The sequence below is a fragment of the Cottoperca gobio genome, chromosome 21, assembly GCF_900634415.1.
Source record: "Cottoperca gobio chromosome 21, fCotGob3.1, whole genome shotgun sequence".
Lineage (NCBI taxonomy): Eukaryota > Metazoa > Chordata > Actinopteri > Perciformes > Bovichtidae > Cottoperca > Cottoperca gobio.
Window position 1 is genome coordinate 16,215,579 of NC_041375.1, and position 17,461 is coordinate 16,233,039.

Consider the following 17,461-nt stretch of genomic DNA (forward strand, 5'->3'; position numbering starts at 1 on the left):
TTCGAGCACAACCGGAAGAAAAATAAACAAAACAAAACAAAACCCGAATCCATGAATACCTAATAACATCAAACGGCCATCCGTCAAACAAAGCAGTCGAGCTTCCTGTATATTTTCAAACTAAAACACACTGACGTCTAATGACTAATCGTGAATCAAACGAAACTTGTGGAATAATGTGTTAGTAACAGTTCAAACAGTTTGCTCTTTACTGGTTTATGTCTGTAGCCTACTTGAACATGTAGGCCTTTGAGTCGTATACAATATGTTTTATATATTTCAATGATTATGGAGATAAATCCAGGATAAACTTCCGAGTCCAGGGTCATTACCTGCTGTTATGTTGACGCGTGTAAATGGTCAGATTTTGAATTTATTGTGAAGGTCAGGGAAATCAAGAGACCGGAAATGTAAGTGTTACACCTGCTAGTTTCTTCAAACACACTTTCGTTTTGAGAGTTTACTTGCAACCTACAACCTACAAATACACCCTTTGAATTCAAACCTGCGCAACCTTTCGATTGACTATATCGGGAAAGGAAATAGCTGCAACACCTGCTGCGACGAAGTAAAAGTTTAAGTGATTGTTCTGCGTGTCTGAAATGGCTTGTCGGTATTTCCTGGAGTATCTGATCCTCATTTCGTGCCTAGGTGAGTTTGTCCCTGGATTATTTTTTTAATGTTGCACATTTGTGGTGTCGACAAACTACAGTGCACTCCTGCTACTGCACTCACAGGCCGGACAGACAGGTTAATGATTTATCTAAATTTGAGTACAATAGTGATTATTATCTCACTGTAGGTAATAAGTATGTGTCTGTGGTATGCATTAGTATTTTAACCTAATGTTTTTGAACTTTCGTTATAATTACAAATGTATTATAGTAATGCAGCATTACTTCTGAATACTTAGGGAATACCAAGAAATGCACCTGATATTCTTTTCTAAATGTGTTATAACTATGTATGCACATTATTTACATTGACTTCAAACCTGTAGTTACACTTGTACAATTTAATAAAGCAATATCTTTGCAATTATCCCACTATGTATTTGTTAAAGTGATATCATTTTAGTTGACACTATGTCAGAAAGGTATTCTGTGGTATTTTTTGAGGCTGTAGTTAATCATTTTGATTTGATCTGTATACTTTCTTTTTCTGGAGTTTTCAACTGCACCCCATGGCCTTCATCAGTAGTAGTTTGCTCAGCTGACAGGGACATGGCTCAGTATTAATCATGATATTAAAGTCCATAGTAAAGAGACAGAGAGAGGGAAGTTGCATACGTGTGTCCCCTGATGACAGCTGTCTCCATGACAACTGAGCAAACTCCATCCGCTGTTGAATACTGTGAAATGCAGCAGGAAGCTCAATACAACGCTAGTAAGTAGACCATGAGTCAAGGTCGTTGGAATATTTATTTATTTACAAGGGCAAGAATGAACTTTTTTTTATATTAGAAATAGCTCTCTATAATGCTGTTCAGTACGCCACCACAACTTCCTAGCCTCTAAAAATATCATAGATTTGAATCAACACCTCTCTGGCACAGTGCTAGCAAAGACTGCATATTATAAGTTTCACACAAATAGGATTTATTGTGTTGAGTTGTCACAAATACATGATGTTGCATGTTTCTATATACACATATCTATTCTCTGTGTCTAGTTGCTGGACAGTCTCCAAAATATGCATTGAAGGGGGGGGAGGTCTTCTTGACGGCAGACATCATTGGACAACCCGATGGAATTCTGTGGAAACATAAGGGCAACAAAGCGGTCGAGTTTAATGGCAATGAGCAACAAGTGTACAGCCCATTTGAAAACCGGCTCAATCTTGACTGGGTCTCTGCAGAACTCCATATCACTGACCTCAGATTTGAAGACAGCGGAGAGTATGAACTGGAAGTAGACATTAACAAAGGGTTGCATCGTGCACTTCGTCAATTGGAGGTCATAGGTAAGTTTAAAAAAAACTTTTTAACAAACTGCATTTTACATCTAGGAAGTGATGTGTTGCTGTAGCATCTCCACAAACCTAATGCAAAATAGAAAATAGATAGATTGTAATAGGGACAAGTAGTGTTGTTAAGTAGACTGTAACACTGCCACAATAAATATCTTTTCATGTTTTATTGTTTCATACATTTGCATCACAATGGATTTCCCACTGATCAACAGAAAACTCTTTGTTGTCAGACTTCAATGCCTGCAAAGGGAGACACTGTGCATCAATTTTCCAGTTCAGAATTTATAGCATTAAACAACAAAGAACGGGGGGAATTGCAGCCTGATACAAATCTTTTCTACACAGATTTAAGGCTGATCTGCTGCTAAAGATGTAACAAATATTGACCTATTGGGTAGCAATAATAATAATAATAATAATAATAATAATAATAATACATTAGATTTGTATAGCGCTTTTCTAAAAACTCAAAGACGCTTGACGTAGTGAATACACGTTTTTATTTTAAAATTGCATTTGTATTTAAATCAGCCAATTGTTAGAATTTGCATTTCTTTAAATGTTTTATATATACTGTATATAAATGATTTACTGTAAAAGATTAGCAGTATCACAAACATTTTAGACAATAAGCATATCCTGGTATCAAAACCAATATTATCTCTTAATAGATCACCAATAGAAATGGATATGAAGGTTTATGATGCCTTTTATGATGGCCTTGGTATCAGTTGAGGTCATGTGAAGGGCAATACACACCACATCTAGTGCCAAAATAATTACTGTGACTTTATTATATTGCAGTAAAAAGTTGTCATTTATGTCATATCATATACCAGTGGTCAGTGTTTGCCTCACTTAACCATGCCAGCACTCTTTCCTAAAAGTCTTTCCCTAACCACACTGTAACAATAACGTATTTATCATGACCATGATGTTTCCCTAAACTCTAAGTTAGTTATTGTTACCTACACTTATTTATCCCTCTAAACATAGAAGCCTTTTTGGAACAATGAATTTGTTTGGATTGAAATTAATTCCAATAATGAATATATCTCTGCCACTGTAGCTATTTTATTCCTTTTATATAATTACGTTCTATTTGTTTATTTTATATACCTTTTTATTTATAACTATATCACATTTTTCAGTAGTTTTATTTATATTTTTATCCTTTTTTTGATGCTAATTATAAAAATGTTCTCATAGGTTCCTTATGTCCTATGGCCATGTCTTGTTAGGTATGTGTTCATTTATTTGTTCATTGATGTATTCATTAAGACAAGATCTCCAAGGTCGCCATATCCTGTGAGATGAACGATGGCAGCAGCAGCAGCGCTAACATCTCTGGAAAGCTGGTGTGTTCTGCAGAGCCCAGACATCTTCAATCTTTAATGAAGATTGAGTGGAGATCCCACGGAAACGTGCAGCCTGGCCCAGAGTTTAAAATATCTCTGGCGGATGAACATGATGAGGAAAAATACAGTTGTAGTGTGAGCAACCCTCTGAGTAGTGAAACCGCTACATTCACTGCAAAGGATTGCATCCTAGGTAAGATTCCCCTTAAGTGTCAGCTGTGCTCTCAATTTATTCTTGAATTTTGGTTATAGTATCAAGAGCGTATCATGTTCAAAATGTAGACTTATTGTTGCTTTAGTAATGAATGTTATGTAATAAGACGTTGCTGTAACATTGACTTTTGTGTTTCTGTGCAGAGAAAGGTTCATCTGTGCCACTGATTGCCGGCCTAGCATGCTTCGCCTGCCTCGCTGTGATCGTGTGTCTGGTCTCTGTACTTTTATGCAAACATTACAATAAAGGTACAGTTAAAATATTACATCTTGAACAAATAAATATTTCCCAAAATGATTTATTTTTCAACAACAAAGTAGTTCTAGCTGACACGTATGTATGCACTGATGCCCCGGTATTCAGAGCTGTGTGTAACAGATGAATAAATGTAATATTGAGTTCTATTTGGTGCGAGATCAAAAGTGCTTCCAGCACATGACATTATGCATAGAAAGCTTTTTATGTGCAATATTATTGAACACTAAACAATTCAGTTCTTTTTGCTCTTCGTTCCAGCGTGTTTTGCAAAAGATGATTGTGAAAAACAGTTACAACCCGGTGTAACAAAAGGTATGATACTGTACTGTTGAACCAGGAAAAATATTGTGGCACTTTGTTTCTTATGAGTTACATTATATTTTGTATTTTAATCTGTTCACGCTCAAGATGATGCAAATAGGGCTCTTTGTGACGGAGGGACCACGCTTCCCTCCAACCAGCAACTCCGTTATGAGAAAGGTAAGAGGAACACGAGGAACACGACCCTGATATGAATGTCATGCTTTCTGATATGGGATATTGTATGTACCGGGTTTAACCTATAAGCCGGAACATACAATATGTACAACCTTTATCACAGCTTTTCACTGTTGGTAAGAAATGTGTTAAATGTTTGTATTCAGTAGCAAAACTGTGTATTTCTAATAACGGTGTCATTTTCTATTATTATTATTATATTATTTATTTTAAAAAATCTATCGTATGCCTCAGAAAAATGACTGAAAGACATAAACCCTGACAGTGAGCACAAACACTTAATTTTATTAAAATCATTTGAAAAATCATTAAAAAACAAATATATTTAATAAAAGGTATTTATATATATTTTTCTTTGCCTTTTAGGGCTTACATACATATCTTTGTCTTGCTTATATATATATGTATATATATATACATATATATATATATGTATATGTATATACTGTATAATATATATATATATATATATGTTTGTTTTGCAGGATATTTTGTATACAATACAGAATAGAATGATGGAATTGAGATCATCTCAAGGAATGATATGTGTCACAAGTTATAATTGATTGAAACTATAAGCATTTTTGTTTAATTCCTGTCTTCTTCTTTCTTACAGTACCTGATCAAGATATGGAAGATGACACGCCACGAAAAGGTTACACTAACACAATGTTGTTTAATATAACTTAAACATAATAGAAAGAGTACTATTTATTCATTGGTTTGCTGTTTGTTCTTTCCAGGGCATGTCGAAGAGACTAGAAAGATGTATGAGCGAAACTGTGACGGACAGAGCGGTTCAAGGAAACCTGAAAGTAGTAGTAAGAAAATGGATTGTTAACTAACAGCTGCTTATTTTATTCGTGCTTTATCTATTGTTTATGTTCTCTTTTAATCAATTAATCAATCATTTTATTTATAATGTCAAAAATAGTGAAATGTTCCCAAAACCCAAATAGAATTTGTTTTTATATCGTAGCTTGCTTTGTTTGACCAACAGTCCAAAAGCCAAAAGTAATCACTTTACAAAATAACTGAGAAAATCAACATCAAGTTCTCACATTTGAGAATGTTTTTGCTTTCTAAGCGATCATTAAAAATTAATGATGATACATTTTTCGTTGAGCAATTAATGAATCAATGTATTGTTTAGGTACTACTTTTTACTAACACATTGCTCTTTACTTGTTTGTTTGACTCCCAAAGTCTAAGACTGCTTCTGTGTGGTTTAATCTCTTAAAGCATTCTTCTTCTTCAATTTCTTTTTTCTGTGTTTCAGGTTTAAAATATAACGCAGACAAGCATAAGAATACTGCGTCTCCTCCTTCCCCTCCGCACAGTGAGTCATCTTCTCCCCTGGATCTGAATAATGCAGAATAATCACATGGAAAACATAAGAACAAAAACAAAAGAAAATACTGCTCAATAAAAAACATATATGTCCAACATGCTAATGGATAGGTACAAAAACTATTTTCTACAGCACAGTGCATTTGTGTGAGTAGCCTGTTTAAGTGTACTGCAACACTGGATGAAACACCCAAGTTAGGTTAGGAATACTTTGTATGCAGCAGCAGTTTCCTTAATTAGTTCATCGTTCTTTGCAATGATGTTCGCTTTATTGTTTATTTCAATGCAGTCCGTGTGTTACTTGGGAAATGGCTTTAAAGCTTTGCTCATTTTTTTAACCTCCTTTGATTTTAAACCAAGATTCTTAGCAATCAGATGCAATTATTATATATACTTTTAGTTTTAACTTGTTTTACTGTCTGTTTTTTAGAGCCAGAGGAGGAGGCGGATGAGAATGAGGAAGCTTTGACTGAAAGCTCTCCAAATATAGCATCTAAGGACACTGCTGGTGAACGCAAGGAAGACGCCAACTCAGATCAGGTCACTAATGAAACTGCAGAGAAAAATGTCAGAGAATCTGACTCATCGGGCGAAGGGGAAAGAAATGAATCAGATGAGTCTACCGAAGACAAACCGTCGCCCACTGCTCCTGAACAGAAAGGCTCAAAAACAATACTACATGAGCAAGATTTAAACCCGGTCAGTCAAACAGTCAAACCGGTTTCTGAAGATGAAACAGGTAGTGTAGGTGATGAAACAGATAAGGACCCAGATCTGTTTTTAGACACCTCCCAGAAACCTCCGAGCCCCACACCAACCAATACAGTCATAGAGTCCCCCGACACTGCGCCTGCTGACACCGCGCCTGATCACACTGCGCCTGCTCACACTGCGCCTGCTGACGCCGCGCCTGCTCACACCGCGCCTGCTCACACTGCGCCTGCTGACGCTGCGCCTGCTGACACCGCGCCTGCTCACACTGCGCCTGCTGACGCCGCGCCTGCTGACACCGCGCCTGCTCACACTGCGCCTGCTGACGCCGCGCCTGCTCACACCGCGCCTGCTCACACTGCGCCTGCTGACGCTGCGCCTGCTGACACCGCGCCTGCTCACACTGCGCCTGCTGACGCCGCGCCTGCTGACACCGCGCCTGCTCACACTGCGCCTGCTGATGCCGCGCCTGCTGACGCCGCGCCTGCTGACCCAGAACGACAAGAGGAGGATAAAATCAGCCATGACTCGGATGAGTCTGAGGGGCAGACAGATAAAGGTGAGGCTGAAGCTGTTGAAAATAAACCTGAAAAAGAAGAAAAGCCAGGGAATGAGAGCCTTAGTGAGGATCAAAAAGCACAAAAGAAAGAGGAAGTTGTTGCGTTGGCAAACTGAAAAGGGAAAATGTAAGAAGGAAGCAGATTGTGAAACTGTAAATACAGCACAGCCAAAGGGAATCAATACAAAGATGTAAAGATAAGTTAGATTATTATGGACGGATTTCAAGACTTCCATCTGCAGACAAATATCTACTGTTGGACTGTAGGATAATTATGGACAGATGGGCGTACAGTAAGAAAAGAAGCAGACGATTACCAAGTAAAAAAAGGCTAGTCTCTCCTGTCTGTTCCTTTATTACGTAACGCAATACAAAAGATGTCATTAAAACAAGTAATGCCAGTAACTAGATAACTGACAAACAATACAACACAAATATCCACAGTGAAACAGTCAGTGTAAGAGAACTGGCAGCACCTGGAATTACTCACCTGAGTCACTGATAGAGCACCACAAGCTAAACGCACTGAGAAAACCCCCTTTCTTTGACTTTTGTCAAGTAACTAACTTCTTAGTTACTTTTAATATTATTCAAAATGTGTTTGACTAACAGCTGCATTGTACATTTCTATTTTTTTATTGCTTGTTTTCTTTTTTTCACTAATGTATGCTTTTTATAAATCAAGTTCTTATAATAATTATAAGAAGTTATATGTTTAACTCTAATACATTTAAAAACACTAATCTTATAAATGGCATAATGTGACCTTACTCGTAAGGAAGGCTTGTTGGTGCAATAGAAATACTGTGAGCTTAGTTAAAACAACAGATTGTTGCCCTTTTTAAAAATCAAAATGCTTTATTGAAGGTGTTGAAGGAGATTAAAATCATCACGAGCATCAAATATTTCTTCTGGATTCATAAAGGACGAAACACGTGTGTGATGTTACGATGCTGTAAGCGTATGACAATATAAAAGCAATATTCAATATTAGTCCTTCTCTCTCCATGTATTGCAAAATGTTTAATACACTAATACATTTTTTATTGAGACCGGCTTATTTCTGCTAATTCATTGCCGTGATGATATTCTGAATGTTTCAGAGCTCATCGTATCTTTGATGTTATGGATTATTAATGATATGTGACTCTACGGCTCGATTTTATTTGTATTTTGTTTAAAAATTAATTGTGCTGGAGTGTTTGCTGATGATGGATGTTTTGGAAATGTTGCATTGCACTGGTTAGTAGGCCAGACAAGGCAATGCTAGTGTGGGTAGTTTATGTTCCAGTTTCTTCTCAAATAAAAGCTCAGATTCCACTGGTTGTTGTTTTTTGTTTTAGTGATAATAGAATATGTATTGATGGTTGCAGGATTTACTTTGATTCATTACATTACATTACAGCTCATTTAGCTGACGCTTTTGTCCAAAGCGACTTACAATAAGTGCAAACAATCATGAGGATACAACTCCGAACAGCAAGTACATTAGCTTCAAATAGGTGTAATCATGTAAGTGCAGAACACTAGCTTCAAATAAGCCAAACAAAAGTGCAACATACAGAAACAATAGAATACGAATTCAAATAAGCCTTTTTTATTTTTTTGTAAAGTAATGGAGCCAGAAACCTCTATATTTCTTTTTTTTTTAAACAGAGAAGCCATGTATAAGAGAAAAAACATTGTTGAAATGATGAAATAAGAGAACATTAAGCTAAACTGATGATGTGTTTAGCACAGCAAATCCATAACAAAAAACACTGACACTGCATTAGCTGTCATTGTTAAGTAACTGTAGGAATGTATTTGTGCCAGTAGGGGGCAGTGTTCATCAGCTCTTACCTCTAGCCATGAACTGATTTAAGAGGTTTTATTTTATTTTTTTAAAATCTTAACAGAGAGAGTTGAAGGACAGCCTATAGGGGGAAGCTTAACAAATACACAGTTAAAAAATGTGATGGTCAAATGCGGCTTTACAAGAATTTATTGCAGAACATTTCTCTAAAGTCCAAAGCAGACATTATGTGATATAACTTTGAGTTCAGGGGGATGAGGAGTTTTATAGATGCAGTTTATGGGAGTGTGTGGTGCTATGTTGGGTCTAGATAAAAAAGATGAATTTAGTATATAAAAAAAAAAAGCTGCTACAGTAAACCAGCAGGTCAAACCAACTAAGTTTGTTCAGTGATGTAAATGCATGAAAAGCAGGTTCACGCGCCGCATTAATGACAAGCTGGTGTAGATTTCTTAAGGTAGTGGTTGGGCCATGTGAGAAAGTCATGCATGATTAGTTTAACCTCTGAGCCACAGAGAAGTCTGTGATCTGCTACCACCTGACCTGTGGGTTCAGGGCACCAGCAGAAAATGAACACTATCCTATTTCTGTGGTCACATGGAATACCAAGGGGATATTAGAGTATTGAATTATTTGTAGGGATCGGGGCTATGCCTCCTTCGACGAGGGTCACAATGTGGTTCCACTGAGACACTGCTGATGTGTTGATGGCAGCAGGGAAGCTCACATTCTGCCTCAGAGTCTTGAGTGGTTTCACTATCGCCAACATATTTTATATAAGCATCTATTCTCTGCCATAATTGTTACCCAGAGGAGGCTTTTCCCCTGGATAACAAAAGAAAAAGTGACAATGGCAGACCAGCCTAACTGGCCAGGGAATGCCTTTTAAAATAAGAGTACTAGTTTCCTTTTCCACATCATATATTTATATTACACTGGACTGTACTGTTCCTTTAGATACAGGCCCAATTCTACTTTTCCCTTCAGATTGTTTGGGTACTTTGTTGGCCTTGTTGCAATAGGAGAGAAGGAAAAAAAAGTAGTGCCTTTTATACCAGGTTGATTAGCATGCTGGGTTGTTTAAATTGCCTCCTGGAGGGCTGACGTGAAATCGAACAATATCCTCTGGCTTTAGAGAGTTGGCCCCATTGCTTCTCATTTATTTTTATGCAGAGTTAGGACAGACCTTGGCACTACTCTACTGAGGAAGCTGAGCCGGGGGGGGCCAGGTCTGGGTAGGTCAGAACAAATCAATTAATATCAGCTCAATAAAAGTTCTTGGCTCTTTCTGGGCCATACTTCACTGTGACAGTGCAACCTGGGCACCCGGCATAATTATGTGGGTAAGTGTTTGAGACATTATAATATAAATAATATCCCTTTCCTATCTCCATAAAATACCTTTATTAAGGCCTGATTTGTCTTTGGACACTGCTTTTATGAGAAGTGATAGTAGAACAGTGTTTGTCATTGTTATTATTATACTATATTAAATCAAATTTCCCTCTTAGGTGATGATGTTTACGACTGTATATTTTGGTCCAACTAAACCTCTATGCTCAAGTGTGCCCGAGGCAGAAAGATTATTATACCCATGGCAGCAACCAACACAATGGAAACACTTATTAATATACTACTTATATACCTACAAATGGGACAGATAAAATAGGTGTAGGCTAGAAAATTGAAAGTTGTTTGACTGTCCTCTCCGAACCAAAAATGATCTCAGTAGTCAGAAATAATTCTCCTTATTAACAGAGGCCTCGTTCTGCAGGGGGGGAACCTGATCAGGTCATTGTTGAGATTTATACGGTGATAATGTTGTTATTACTCCATTAACAAGGAACTTAATTGAAGGATGTTATCTACTGTTTGGATGAGTCTTTCAAACACGTCCCTTTTGCAATGTTCATACCTGGTGACCACAATATAAACACTGGTTATTAGACCTCCAGGCTGAGCGAAGGTGTGCACAGCGATAGCCATGTTTGCGTGAGTCTCATGGTGGATTCCTTAACATCAGGACAGCTTAAAGCTAATTACAGAGTCTCAGACATCTCTTTGTGGCCTGGCTGGATTTGGAGTTTGGTCACGTCTTTGCCTGCGTGCTTTCTCTGTCACACAACGTCTTGGCAATAATTTCCCTCTGAAACATCAAATTGTTACGTCAATAAGTAAATATTTTCTTCTCTATAGCCAGGAAAAATCTTGGAGTATTTAAATGTTTTCATTATGGTTTCTCTTGGGCTTTTGTTTCTCGGCTTTCATCTTTGTGGTAGGGACACAAGAACCTGGCCTAATTTGAGGATTTTGATGTAAACAGTATGGGCAACACTGCTAAGCATGAAACAGAGACAAGAAATTGCTCACTTGGTGTAAAAAATAAAGATAAAAACTCTTTTGCAAAGCATTAGAAAACATTATAAACAGGAAGGCGATCCAGACATTTCAAAATGGACAAGTAACCACAAGGAAAGGAAATATTTAAAAAGCCTTTATTGGGGTGGCTAAAGTCTTTCCTTATTAACCCTGACTAAGACCGAACAGTGGTCACAACATGTTGGCTTTTTAATGATTTAGCCACTACAATAAAGGCTTTTAAACATTTCCTTCCTCGTGGTTAGTTCCATTTTGGACTGCCTCGATCGTTTATCCTGTTTATCCTGTTGTTTCCCCATTTTCAAAGAGCACCTGACACATCCTTCATCTATGATTGAGTATAGGCCTACAGAGCAACCAGTTATCTCTTTCTCACATTAGCATAATGTATGTTGTTTCTCGGAATATCAAAGTCAGTCGTTTGCTGCACCTCTTTGGTACATATCTCAACAACTATCGGAAACATTGCCATGAATCCTAATCTGAATCCTAATGACGTGATCCCCTCACTTTCCCCCTAGCACTACCAGCATGTTGAACCTTGACGGTTTTTGGTGACAGATTTGTAAAACTGTTCAAGATTGCCATGACATTTGGTTAAGCTGTACTTATTCACTACACAAAACTAATCACATCCCCATCAGTCTCAGATGTACTTTGTAATTACTGCTAATTAGCTCATGTTTGCATGTTTGCATGCTAAAATGAAACGGTAAACATGAGAAATACAGGGGAAGCATTACACCTGGAAAGCAACAGCATGTTTGCATCGTCATTGTTAGCATGTTAACGTGCTGACATTAGCATTTAGCTCGAAGCACCACTGAGCCTACATAGCTACCGCCTCATAAAGCTGTGAGCTGTAGACTCTCTGTGTTCTTCTGCTATCTGTCATTTGAAATTGATAAATGCCTTGCATGTAGTTTTTTGAGACAGATATGAATAGATAGATGACACATTAGTATCTTTGATTTACGTACAATATTCTCTAGCAATGAGCCCCACTCATCATCTGGTTTCGCACTCTGTTTTCTAAAACAACCAGCACCATATGATGCTATTTGTCAATGATAAACTCCACACAAGTTTTTGAACCCTCTTGGCTTTTCGAAGCTGTCACAAGAACGTTTGTTTTCCATTTGCTCACATTTTTAAACTATTCTGTAACCATTTGTATGCAACTTTGGGGTGGAAAGAGTATGCATTGCTCTTTTAACCAATTTGAAATATATCCTTTCAGCACCATGGACAGACAGTTTCTGAGAACCAGCAAGACGGAATCACTTTGTTTTTGTTTTCTGTTGTCATGTGCATGTGTTTCTGTAAATACTTTCCTCAGCAGTCGAGCCGCTCATTTCAGAGCTTTGTCAGTTCTTTATTTGAACAAGCTGCCTGTCAACGAGCCACGCTGACGTATCTGCACTTGTGCACTTGCAGAACTTGACACAATTCTCTTGTGGCAAAATGGAAAACACTTGCAGCATACCGCCTGCCTTGTATTGTCTGACGCTGGGAAGATTCAAGCCAATCCAAACAAAATTCACTCTCTTCAACCCTGAATGGGTCGATGGTGAGACCACCAGAGGGGAACAACTCGTTCAACTATGTCATCGATCAGATCAGATCATCATTGATCTCGGTCGCACTGTTGATTCTCATCTCTTGAGTGTGATAAGAAATCCCGATGACATCACCAGTATAACATAGCCTACTGCACAGAGATGCACTTTTTTAACAGTTTTTGTCCCAGGATTTCAAAAGAATCACCTCTACATGACCCTAATACTTTGCATTCTCTGTTGATAATGGGAGGAAAATAATGTGACTACAGCACTCGGTAAATGTTGCCAATCTAATTTTTCTGGCTGCTTTGTCTTCACACCAAATTGAAAGCTTTCTACCACAATCCTTTCTGTAGAGTATCCATTGACAGCCAGGAGCATTGTTTACAGCAATTACTAAATACATTCTGAGATAAATTCAAACACATAATTGCCGCTTTGAGTGCGTAACTTCACAATCGGGAAAAGGCAAGATTTGACATGGAGGTCACCCACATGTAAACTGTGCCTGGGTTAATTGGTTTATCAGAGTCCTCAATAACTGAATAAATAATTTTTGAACAATTAAGATCTGACCCAGAAGACAGAAGTTCAAATTGGAATTGCTAATATGCTAAAGGGTTATAATCAGAGTAATGTGCATTTCAGTTATGTCCAAATTACAATAATTTCAGTTTTGAAAAATATTGAAAATAGCACATGAATAATTGAGTTAAATGTGTTTCTTTTAGTAAAATAGATCCAGAATGTTGGGGACAATTGTGGCTATTTAACATTTTTATAAAAATGAGATGTTACCAAAACAAGATGTACCACACTCTGCCTGGCTCTGTTGTGGTCGATGTGGAGTCTGAATATGTCCAAATGCTCTCCATATGTTTGGCAACTTCACTGACCTCTCTTACTTAAACATTGCCAGGGTAGATGTGCTCCACGCTCGACCAATGTGCCGTGATGTTGTTGTTTTACTTTACATGAGTATTGCCACTGATTCAAATGTTATTGCCAGAAGAAGACTTTTAATGTACTCAATAATGATGCATAGGTATATGGGGGAGAAAACCTCCTGTTGTTAAAGCTCACTCTGTGAGACAGAGAGTTACTGTATGTGAAAGCAAGCATTACAGCCAAATGTTATAATTGTTTATTTGCGTCTGTTCAACTCAATGGCAGGGAGTCACTTCTGTTTCCCGGATCTGTCTGTTGGGGAATAATTCATGTGGACAGCACCGCAGATTGTGCTGGTGATTGCTCCAAACATCCCTGGCATGCAGCATTGCACGAGTTTATACTTGTGTACATGCGTAGAGAAGTGTATGACTTTGTATGTGCATAAAAGTTTGTTCGTGTGTCTATGTGCACATGAATTATGTCTGCATGTGTGTGCAAATTCTTGCCGTCATGTGCGTGTAGCCTGTGATCTGGCGAGTTTCTCTCCACCCATGGTGGGCCTCTCTCAGCCAGATGGATGGTCTCAGCCAGTGTCAGAGAGGTGACAGCTGGCCGGCCTGGCCTCTCCTGGCCAAGGGTCTGGATCCTGTCCTCTGACAGCTCCTGACAGCTCCTGATGGGTGACACGTCTACCGTTCCCCCCACCCATGAGCTTGCATCATGGAAACTCCTGGTTTACTAAGAAATCAATGATGTCTCACAGTGTGCTTTAATGAAATGTAAATGATATGAGCCACACCCCAGTGAGATGACGCCTGAACTCATAAGCGTTCTAGAGGGAAGTAGCCACCCTACTGATGATTGAATAATTAGGTCCTTTCAATGGCTGTAAAACATGTTTTACAGAGGAAGAGTAATGGCTGCTCCACTCCAAACTGAAAGAATATAACAGGTCACGCTTCATACTGAAAATCTAAACTCATGTACCGTGTCAAAAACCTCATTAGGTAAGCTACACAAGCTGTCACAAAATCTCTCATGAAAGCCATAAATTAGACTAAGCTAGTGCTAAAAAACTTTTTTACTTCCCATAACACATAACATAACCGCTCTCCCTCCTGGCTCTTATGTTTTCTCGCTCACAGTCTTCCGTGGCCTTAACATTACAGGCAACTCGTTAGAGAGGCTGGAGGCCTACATTGCCGCGGCCTGGGGAGTGGTGCTGGAGCTGGGGACGGTGTACAGGGACTCTGTAATGTGTGAGTCATTATTTTCAGCTTCCATGCAGCAAGCTGCATGCTGCAGGCTTCGGCAGGACAGAGATGGGGCTATGCTTAAACCAAGCCTGCTGGGTTCTGTGTTAATGAGACAGCTCTGCAGGGATGAGTGGAACACACACAGAGCAACTCGGGAGACGTCTGCTGCCCTCCCAAAGGTAATTCCCTTAAATGAAAGCAGACCGCATGCTAGTCATTGTTGCATCAAGGGGGTGAGGATGAATAGTGATAGGTTTGTATTTCAACACACCTCCCCATGCTCTTATTACAAGGCTGAGATGAGTGGAGGCAGGGGTACCTTGTTCAGACACTCCCTGCCGATGCTCTTTCTTACCCAATTATCCTTGACTAGAAGGACTTGTGTAACACTGGCTGTGTCACGTAGCTTTGGAATGGATGTTTTATCCTATCAAGGCCTTTTCATTTTTCAGATTAAGAGTTCCTCTTCCTTCCAACCAAGGACGCCAACAGGACTGAAGTACTCTACATCTGGGAGACATTAGAGACACATGGAAGAGACTCATTTAAGGCTATGTTAGCTCACCTGGTGCTTTAAGTAGGACCATTAATATTGATCTACTTAAAATATGAACAACCTCGGTTCACACATGTCTGTTCGATGAGAGAGACACAGTGTGCCTCGGTGTGCACCAGCATTTCAATTCTAGGCTTGCATCAGTCGTCGATATCAAACTGGCCCAAGCTGTGATTCGGAGCTAATAGGCTTTCCAGATGTTCTCCCCTGTATTTCATTGAATCCAACACCTCTGCAGGCCACTGTCCAGCCATAAATCACAGGCTGCGTGCTGCATGCAGAGAACGAGAGGATGTGGCTTGATGGATAAGTCACATGCTTGATTCATGAGCTCACTGCGAATATCTTCAGGACACAAGCGAAACAATTAACTGTTACCTTAACCTCGAGGCCACAAAGTCTCTTAAAGGGGTTTAGTATCCCCTTTATAAGCTCCGAAGCCCCAGCTCAAAGCCGTGGGGACAGCAGAGCTTTATAAGAATGATTTGGTTTTATGTGGTATTTTTGGATGACAGTCCACCACGAGTCACTGTGCAGTGTTAGCAACAGTTCATGGCTTTATTTGTGTCTGCAAGTGAGCTTCAGTTCCAACTGTGTGAGATTAGTCAGGTTGAACAGATGTCTGATAAAAATGTTCTTCTCTCATCCAGCTAATGTAAATGTACTGTGTGACCAAGGTTGTTATTAATCTCTGTGAAGCATCATGGAATGTTTTCATTCCTATAGCTGAGCCAGAATAAGTCCTGTTAAGAATTACTTGGATGCCACTATTCAACATGTGGACTGAACATTTATCCATAGACACACATGCATCCATTTGCACCTAATTGAATTTCCCAATGTGTAATTTGCTGATCCTCCTTAGCCATGCTCTCTAATGATCATCTTAACCTTGAGCTGCTTGGAGTTTTTAATTGCATAGACTCTTCATTCATCTGAAATGTTATGAATTCATATACAGAACACATCACATAAATGTAAAATGGTTATCTTTCACTCTAAATCTTCTCTCCAACTGCCTTTTGGTGACTGAGGCTATGGGAAAATCACGCCATTTTTAATCTTTCTCCTCCCTGAAAGGATGTCACTTCTATCCCATGTTTTTAGCTTTTATAAATGGCCATTGGCGCGTCTGGGGTATTTTAATGTGCAATCCATCTGCTCTTTGGCTCGTATAGAGGAAATGAGCAGATCCATAATCTATACCTACACTGTCAAGTTAACTTGACACAGAGACGGGAATGATCGATCTGGTGTTAAGGTTATCTTTCCAGGAGATTTCTGTTTGGTTTAGATCTCTCAGTGGAATCACTGGGAGAAAAACAAGATTCATAAAGCTGTTTGCTTCCACAATCTGTGTTCTCCAATATCGTGAATCATCAAACATCAAAAAAAGAAAAAAGAAATGCTGTTACAGACTCAAAAGTTTATGACCTGTTACTCACACACTGTTAGACATTTCCCAAATAGTTCCCCACCCTTCACATGTGATGGTGTGTGAATTTGAAGTTGTGTTTAACTGTGTGAGTATTTTCACGCCTAGATTTTGCCCTTTGTACAATAAAGGACCTCTGGGTCATATTGTTCCCGTAGTTCAAACATACAAAAAACGAAATATTCTCATTCATTGACATCCTTACTTTTGTGGTAGCCAATCCAAGACTCACTAATTATATAGTGTGTAAAAGGGAAAGGTGGAAAAACACAACTAAATCAGGTCTGTTTTAACTAAGTAAAGTCCTTAGACTCTAAGAAAAACTAGTGTGTGTTTTAAAATAAGTGATGCGATATCCATTTAGTAAACATAAAGACACAATTTATCCCAAAATAAAAAAACAAACATGTTTTTTCCTGCACAACATGGAAACATTATTGGCGTCCTACTCTGCTGAGCTGTAAATTAGCCTCTGGTACATGAGTAGCTGCACGCTTCCTGCTGTGCGGTGTTATGGTTGACAGGTGTAGTTTGGTAGAAAGAAAATAGATCCTTCAAGAAAACTGCTCTGGGGATTATCTTTAATAGCCGGGTCATGATTTCTGGTAAGAAACATTGCTGTTGAGTTTTTCAAATGCATTTCTTTGGTGCTTTGAGCACCACAAGCC

At 38.7% G+C, this 17,461-nt stretch overlaps 1 protein-coding gene across 1 annotated transcript; it reads left to right on the forward strand.

Moving 5' to 3' along the window:
• Window positions 1-514: 514 nt before the first annotated feature.
• LOC115026606 (nucleolar protein dao-5-like) lies at window positions 515-8,232 on the forward strand. The gene is made up of 10 exons (XM_029459478.1): window positions 515-651; window positions 1,672-1,962; window positions 3,253-3,522; window positions 3,687-3,791; window positions 4,060-4,113; window positions 4,210-4,281; window positions 4,916-4,954; window positions 5,043-5,120; window positions 5,579-5,638; window positions 6,080-8,232. The coding sequence occupies exons 1-10, from the start codon at window positions 603-605 to the stop codon at window positions 7,033-7,035; spliced, it is 1,974 nt and encodes a 657-aa protein (XP_029315338.1). The 5' UTR covers window positions 515-602; the 3' UTR covers window positions 7,036-8,232.
• Window positions 8,233-17,461: the final 9,229 nt, after the last annotated feature.

Coding starts and splice junctions, on each gene's coding strand:
- LOC115026606 (XM_029459478.1), top strand. CDS start 603: ATGGCTTGTCGGTATTTCCTGGAGTATCTGATCCTCATTTCGTGCCTA. Junction 3,792..4,059: donor ATGCAAACATTACAATAAAG/GTACAGTTAAAA, acceptor TCTTCGTTCCAG/CGTGTTTTGCAAAAGATGAT. Junction 4,955..5,042: donor AGATGACACGCCACGAAAAG/GTTACACTAACA, acceptor TGTTCTTTCCAG/GGCATGTCGAAGAGACTAGA.